The 8,057-nt window shown below is 56.1% G+C and overlaps 1 protein-coding gene across 3 annotated transcripts in view; it reads left to right on the plus strand.

Moving 5' to 3' along the window:
- The first annotated feature begins 65 nt into the window (after positions 1-65).
- The window catches only part of SPINDOC (spindlin interactor and repressor of chromatin binding), an 11,309-nt gene continuing 3,317 nt past the window's right edge, over positions 66-8,057 (plus strand). Inside the window, exons 1-6 of one of the 3 annotated variants that reach the window (XM_027581468.2) lie at positions 66-209; positions 312-452; positions 3,790-4,119; positions 4,220-4,369; positions 4,500-4,637; positions 4,806-5,006. In XM_027581468.2, coding sequence (XP_027437269.1) covers positions 326-452; positions 3,790-4,119; positions 4,220-4,369; positions 4,500-4,637; positions 4,806-5,006 — 946 coding nt within the window. In that variant the 5' untranslated portion in view covers positions 66-209; positions 312-325. Of the gene's footprint in view, positions 453-3,789; positions 4,120-4,219; positions 4,370-4,499; positions 4,638-4,805; positions 5,007-8,057 lie in introns of all 3 variants that reach the window. The other 2 variants (XR_003517668.2, XM_027581467.2) reach the window with 2 other exon arrangements.

Raw genomic sequence — 8,057 nt, forward strand, 5'->3', positions numbered from 1 at the left:
GGAGCCGCGTGCCCGGGGCGGGGCCACGCGCGATTGGCCGCGCGAGGTCGGGGGCGGGCCCGCGGCGGGCCGGCCGGGCGGGCGCCGACAATGAGCCTCCATAAAAGGGAGCGGCGGGGGCTTGGGGCCCCGGATTGAGCCCTCCCCGCCCGGGGTCCCGACGCGCTCGGTCTCGGGGAGGCCCGGACGCGCCCGTCGCAGGCCGGGCGGTGAGCGGCGGGCGGCGGGGAGGGGGCTGTGCAGGGCGGGAGGCGGCCCCTGGCTGCGCGCCCGGCCCCCAGCGTCGGGTCACCGCGATACCCCCCCCATAGACACCGGCCGCACCATGGCCCTAAAGGCCGAGGGCGCCGCGCTCGACTGCTTCGAGGTGACGCTCAAATGCGAGGAAGGGGAGGACGAGGAGGAGGCCATGGTGGTGGCCGTAATTCCGCGGCCCGAGCCGATGCTCAGAGGTGAGGATGGAAGGGGACCCCACTTCCGCGTCACGGTCCGGGCCCGGGCGCCCCCTCCCCCTCCGCAGTCAGGGGCTCCAGCGTCCCCTCCCCCTCCGGCCTGGGACCCGGGCGCCCCCTCCCCCTCCCCCTCCGGCCTGGGGCCCGGGCGCGCTCTCGCTCCGCCCCTTCCAGGGTTTGGAATCTGGGGCCTCCCCGAATTCCCTCTCCCCCGCCCCCGTCTGGGGTCTGGAGCCTTCGATCCACACCCGGCGCGCTCCGGATCTTCCGGTGCCCGAGCGTCCCCTCTCCCGGGCCCCGCACCGGCGGCCGCGGTCTCCCGCCCCGCGGAGACGGAGGCTGGCGCAGGGGCCAAGCTGTGTTTTAGGCCGAGGGGCAGCAAGGCCTCTGGGCGCGGCAGCCTGGTGTCCGGAGAGATCGGAGAATGCCGCCCGCCAAGAGGAGGATTTTCAGGGCCCTCTACGCAGAAACCTTTCCTGCCCCCCAGCTCCCCTTGCATCCCCGGCCTTCCACTTGCGTAAGCCACAGGTGTCAGATTCTAGCGCTTCGGGGGTGAATGGGATGGCATACAGCATACTCCGTTTCGGAAGAGAAGTGTTTGCTAGGGGTATCCTCTGCCACGCTGGAAGGAGATGGGCCTTTGGAAGGGATTCGAGGAACAATCTGGGAACATTTGTCTTCCCCTCCCCCTTTACCAATTTCTTGAGTCCGCAGGACCTTGCAGACCATTAGAAAACAAAGGGCCTTCTTAGTGGAAAACTTAATACTCATGAAAATGCCAGAAAATTTTTCACGGAAATGCAAATATCTTTTTATTCTCAAATACCTCTTCCCGTAGGGGGGATTGTACCCCAAAGAGGTTGAGAGCAAGGCCATTTATTTAACCTCAGCAGCACGCGCTATCTCCCTGCACTGCCTCTCATCCTCTTTGGAATTTGGAGAGCTATAAAACAAGTTAGGGAAATAAAGGCTGCTACCCTTCTCAGAGCTTTGCATCCGACAGAGGTTCTTTCCCTACTTGTGCTAGTATTTACTGAGTGCTGGATGCCAGGCTGTCTCAGTTAATCCTCTCAACAACCCTGCAAGAGAGGCCCTATTCCCCATTAGGGATGAGGAAACAGAAGTCCAGAGAAGTTAATTCATTCAACAGGTCTTCATTAGGCACCTACTGTAAGCCAGGCAGTTTTAGGCTGGGCGTGCTAATGGCTATAAACAGGTGAAACATCCCTTCTGGAATATATGTGTATAAATGAATGACCAAAGACAAATATGATCAAATGCATAGGGTGTCAGGTGCCGATATGTGGTTCAGAGAACACCAGAGCAAAGGGAGGAGAAGGGGGGTTGTTTTATTTGGAATATCAGGTGGTCAGGAAAGACTTCTCTAATGTGGATTTTGAGCACAGACCCAAAGGACACGAGAGAATGGAACTTGTGGGTAATGGGAGGGAAAGCATTTTAGGCAGAGAGAATAGCAAGTATAAATGTCTTGAAGCAGAAGCTTTTTGAAAGATTTGGGGTAAGTGGGGAAAGGATAAATTCTTGATATATTCTTGATAAATTCTTTGGCCTGGGCATCCAGAAGGACAGGCCTCCCACGAAACAGACAAGAGGGCTAGGGTGCAGGCGTGTGCAGGTCGGGAGTTAGGGTTTGAACGGGGTGAGTTTGACATGCCTGTGACACATTCAAGTGCCATGACCAGATAGGCATCAGACACGTGTGTTTAGATGCAGGGGAGAGTCTGGCTGGAGGTAGAAATACGGGAGTCGTCAGCAGGCAGGCAACGGGAGGAGACCGTCAGAGGAAGGAGGCAGACAGAAGAGGTCTAAGAACGGAGCTGTGGAACCCTCTCCGGTGACTGCAGGTTGGAGATGGAGTCGGTCCCTCATCAGAGATTTCTGAATGCCGCTACCTGCCAGGCGCTGTTCTTGAGGCTGGGGGTCGAGGTGTGGACGATGAAAAGTCATGCTGTGCCAGAGCCTGCCATGCAGCGGGGAGACACGGGGCACAAGTGACACCATGTTAGGCCTGGTGGCGGTGTGAGCTAAGGAGGATACGAGGGGGGACGGGGAATGGGGTGCCCCGCTTTCTGCAGGGGGGGGCAGAGAAAGCCGTTGCAAGAAGATGGTTCTTCAGCTACGCCCTGAAAGAAGTGAGAGAGCTTTGAGAATAGATGAGAGGAACCAGCACGCGTGACCCCAAGAGAGCCCCAGGGAAGTAAGAGACGAACCAATGGGAGATGGTGCCTAGAAGCCGAGCGACAAAAATCAAGATGGAAGAAGTGATGAGTCAAATGATGAAGTTTAAGAACTGACCACCGGGTTTGACATCGGTGACCCTGGCGAGAGCTGTTTTGGAGGAATGGTGGGAAAGAAAGTCTGACGGCAACCAAGAGGTCAAGGGTCCGGTCACGTGAGAGATAGGTATAGCCCAGCCTGGGACCTGGATCTTCTGAGTCCTGACCAATTCTCAGGCTCATTTTAAATGCCACCTCCCCATCAGTTCCTAGGCATTAGGCCCCCCCCCATATTTTATTTCATCTTCTCAGGTGGGAGAGAGGGGTGGCCATGAGAGATCAGAGAGACTCCGCAGAAACACTGAGCTGCCAGGCTGTGTGGGTCTCAGCCTGCCTTCTTTGTCGAGTTGGAAAGGGTTCCTGCCCTGCCAGAGTTTGTGGTCCAGGCGCACAAAGCAGATGCCAGGCAGACCCTTGGGCATGAGATCACACCTGCAGTTTCTCTGGGAGATGGGAAACAGATTGTGTCGGGGTGTGGTGGCCTGTTAAAGGGGCCTCGCCGGATGGAGAAACAGACATGCCCGTCATTCGCTGACTGAAGGCTCACTGAGCATCTCCTGCGTGCCAGGCCCTGTGGGGACGATAGATGATCACACGTACCATTCTTATTCTCAAGAAAGTATGCAGTGTGGCCTGGAAGTCAGATGGGGTTATAATCCCCCGCCAGGGGTGGGAGATCAGAAAGGCTTCCCAGGAGTGACGATGTGAGCGGAGCCATGAAGGAAGTATAGGAATTTATCGGACTGATCAGGATGGTCTGGACGGACATGCCAAGACTGAAGACCTGCAAAAACACAGCTTGTCAGAAAAGCATGTGGACCTGTGGTCCGAGCCCAGATTGAGAGGAGATAGGGAGATAGTGGGATGCCCAGGCACACAGCGTCTCATGGGCTGCAGGGGAAGGGAGAGAAAGACTTTCGGCGGCAATGTTCCTCCCTCCGCCCCCCCAGCACTCCACCCAGTTTGGGGAATCAAGTTGTAAGTATTCTAGGTCGTGGGCACCTTTACGGCTAACACGTCCTGCACCTCTCCCTCTGTAGTGGCCCAACAGGAGAAGACCCCACCGCCGAGGCCCAACCTGCTGGAGGCGGGTGGCGATGGCTGTGAGGAGCCCAAGCAGCAGGTGTCTTGGGAGCAGGAGTTCCTGGTGGGAAACAGCCCAGGAGGCAGTGGGCGGGCACTGTGCATGGTGTGTGGGGCCGAAATCCGGTCCCCCTCTGCGGACACAGCGCGCATGCACATCCTGGAACAGCATCCTCACACCCTGGACCTGAGCCCTTCAGAGAAAAGCAATATCCTGGAGGCCTGGAGTGAGGGGGTGGCCCTCTTGCAAGACATCAGAGCTGAGCAGCCTTCTTCACCCACCTCAGGTAGGGATGGCGGGGGAGGGGGGGCGGTAGGGGTGGAGGGTGGAGGGAAAAGTCGGCCTCTCAGAGGACTTGGAGCTCACTGGGTGTTTGCCGTCTTCAGACTCAGGCCAGGACGTCGAAGCTGACCCGGACTCCGACCCAGACCCTGCCAAGATGCCAGCAGAGATTGTCGTTCTCCTCGACTCTGAGGACAACCCATCTCTCCCGAAAAGGAGCCGGCCCAGAGGGCTCCGCCCCCTCGAGCTTCCTGGTCAGTCTTCTGGAAGCCCTTGAGACTGAGCTGGGGAGAGGCGAACGTGCGCGCTGTGTTCTGTGTGGAGAGAGGCTGTGGGGCTCAGGCGTGGCCCCTTTAAAAGGTCTGGGGTCTTCTCATTCTGCAGCTGCTCCTGCCTCAGAGCCAGGAAATAGGAAGCCCCGTGGTCAGAGATGGAAGGAGCCCCCTGGGGAAGAGCCGGTCAGAAAGAAAAGAGGCAGACCCATGACCAAAAACTTGGACCTGGACCCAGACCCCGACCCAGGTGAGAGGGAGGCCCATGCAGGTTGTGGGCATGGGCTCCGGCCGCAGTGCTCCTAGAGGAAAGCCAAGCAGGGGAGGGGGGTTGGTCCAGGCCCTTGGATTCTGGCTTCAGGGAGGATAGACAGCTCAGCCTCCCAGACTCACAGGTCCATCTTGTCCTTCCTTCCAGACCCCCCGTCGCCCGGCTCACCCACGGAGACTTTTGCTGCTCCTGCTGAGGTCCGACACTTCACTGACGGCAGCTTCCCGCCGGGCTTCGTCCTCCAGCTCTTCTCCCACACCCAGCTCAGGGCCTCAGACAGCAAGGACTCACCCAGAGAGGGGAGAGCTGCAGAAGGAGGCCTTCCCCAGCCGGAAAGCCCCTCTCCAGGTGAGCTCCTGAGAGGGGACGACAAGGGAGCGTCAGGCAGGCTGCATCCCTGGGGTCTGGCCTCCCTGAGGCTGCTCTGCAGCAGAGCCCAGGGTAGAGGTGGTTAGCACTCGGGTCCCCTGAGAGACGGGGCCAAGGACAGGCAGACTTGAATGACAGGGACTGGCCAGAAAGCTGAGCTGCTAACGAATTGGTCGTTAGGTTGGGCTAGACCAGTGCTCCCCAAAACCAGACACCCAGCACCACACTTAAGGCTGAGTCCACCTGATACCTGAGGTGCCCAGCTCACCCTTTTGGAGCAAGGGCCTTAACAGACCCGTGGTGAACTCGACAGGCACCTCCGTGGAGAAAGCAGTCCAGTGACTTGTCTAATGATAGCAGTAAGCGCTTGCGTTTGTATTGTGTTTAACTGATTTCCAGAAACTTCTATACATGGTTCATCCGGCCTTTAGAAAAGTCTGTTTTCTGCAGGGGAGAAGGAAGTGGGAAGGTTGAGTCTCAGAGCTGAGTACTCCTTCCCTTGATCCTTGTATTCGTTTCCTGTGGCTGCTATAACAAGTTAGTGGCTTACAAGAACACGCTTTATTCCTTCTCAGTTCCAGAGGTCAGAGGTCAGGAATGGGCCTCACTGAGCTAAAATCTGGATGTGGGCAGGGTCATGTTCCTTTCTGAAGGCTTTGGGGGCAGGGGTGAGGGGTGTCCATTTTCTTGTCCTGCCAGCTTCTTAGAAGCTGCGCGCATTCCTTGGGTTTTGGTCTCCTTCCATCTTCAAAGCCGGCAGCCTCCAGGAGAGTCCTTCTGAGGATGCTATCTTTGGCCTGACTCTTCTGCCTCCCTCTTCCCCACTGGGACCCTTGGGATTACATGGAGCCCACCCAGATCATCCAGGACAATCTTTTTAGTTTGAAGTCAGCTGATTAATCAGCAACATTAATTCTATCTGTACCCTTAATTCTTCCTTGTCATATAACATAACCACAGTCACAGATCCTGGGGATGAGGGTATGGACATCTTTAGGCAACACAGTCACATAGCCAAGCAGTGGCAGAATTCAGATTAGACCAGAATGCATTCTGGGAGGGCAGAGGCTGAGCCTGGTTCCTCTTCATCTCTCCATGCCAGGCATCTCGGGCTCGGGAAATGGCTCTTGAAGGAGTAACCGAGTGACACACGGCACCTTGTCCCGGCCTGTCTGAAATGTGCGTTCGGAGTTAGAGCCCAGGGACAGATAGCGCGGGAGGTACCAGGGGCTCCCCAGAGCAGGGCTCTCAAAAAGGAGGTAGGCTTTTTGCATAAAGAAAAAAGCAAATGTGCGCCATCTCCTGCCCCCCTCCACCAGTGGTGAGCGCTGTTAATAGTTCAGTTTGTATCCTTGAGACCTTCTGCAAAGCTCGGTGTGTGCGTGTGTATGTGCACACGTGCACTTTCGCTTAATCATATTTTACCAAAACGGGCTCCGCTTTTTCTCCTCTTGAGGCAGGCGTCAGCCCTTCACGTAGATCACCGGTTTTAACTGTCTCAAGTTTCACCTTGAGCCACATTCCAGTCCTGCCTCTCCGAGAACAGTGCGCTCTGCTTGGACTTGAGCATTCCCCAAGCTTCCTCGTTGTCTTCGGCGTCTTACTGCTCTAAATGGCTAACTGCTTCCACTGTTTAATGGGTCTTCTGGTTTCATTCTCGAAAGGGAGCCTTCATTTTGAGTCCTGGGATACCCTGTGCCCAAATTCCACCTATCTGGAGTGGTGAGTAGCTGAGAAGGAAGTCCCTGAGATCTCGGGTCTCTTTGGGGTGCATGGGCAAAGTCTGAGGCCTTAGGGTTCACCAGTCTGATTGACATGAGAGGGTTTTTCTCAGCAGGGGCAGGATCTAGGGAGCTAGGAGGTGGCTGGAACCCACAGTGGCTCAGCCCCGAGGGAAGCACTCTGGAAAATGACATGAGTGAGGACAAAGTAGAGTTTCTTTGTCCCCAAGAAATTTACTGTCTGTTTGGGGGGGTACAGGTCGGGGGCAGTGACGCAGCCACCCGAGTTCTGTGCAGGGCAAAGGCTCCGGAGCGTGGTCGCAGACTGTTTCAGGATCCCAGAGTTTGGACAGATTTCTCAAGACCCTGTGAGGCTTCAACCAGAATGTCTTCATGTTGGGTTGCTTTATGTATTGAGGTTCTTGGAAGATTTTGAGTAAAGATTCTATCCTTTAAAAAAGTTTAAAAGTCAAGGATTTGGAAGTTGGAAAAGGTCACTGTGGTGAAGTCAGCTGAGTTGATGGATATGAGTGGGAAGCAGAGAAGACTTTCTGGAACTTTCCAAGGGCCTTGCAGAACGAGGGTGGGGAGGTGTCCAAGCCAGGAGAGGTGAGCCTTGAGGACCCCATTCACAAATCATGAGACAGAGAGGCTCTTGGTCTTGCTACTATTTAATTTGAGTGAGACCTAGAGAGCCGGCTCTTAGGATACCTCAGCCAGGCTCAGTATGTTTCCAGGCTGGACCAAGGAAAACGTGTGTGTGTGTGCATGTGTGAGCTTCGCAAGGGACAGGGTCTTTGTTTTGTGGACTGCTGTATCCTCAGCACCCGGTACCATGCCTGCCACAAAGAAAGCCCTCCGTAAAGATTTACTGAAAGAAGGGTGGATAGTGGCTACCTTCACTTGTCACATGGTGGTGACATTTTCAGTCGCCAATCAGAAACAAGCCTTAATGAGAAGAGAAAAAGACTCGGGCCCACTCTCTGGAGGTGTGTGCTTGTACACACATACACAGATGTAGAGGAAGGGGGAATGGAGCTGGGGAAGCAGAGGGGCTTGGGCTTCCCAGGAGGGAGGGGGCCAGCCCTGGGTTTGGAGTGCAGAAGGGGCTCAGCTTGTCCCCAGACTGATAAATCCTCCTGGCCTGCTCTTTCACGGCCCTGGGGCTGTGACCACGCCTGCTTTCTGGAAGGGCCTCACATGTCAGGCTTCACTGTCCTGATGCTCCCGCACCTACCCTCACCTCCGCCCTCCGTACTCCCGGAAACAGTTGGTACGTCATTCTGTTGCTTTGAGCAGTCCCGAAGTC

Source organism: Zalophus californianus, chromosome 11 (genome assembly GCF_009762305.2).
Source record: "Zalophus californianus isolate mZalCal1 chromosome 11, mZalCal1.pri.v2, whole genome shotgun sequence".
NCBI lineage: Eukaryota > Metazoa > Chordata > Mammalia > Carnivora > Otariidae > Zalophus > Zalophus californianus.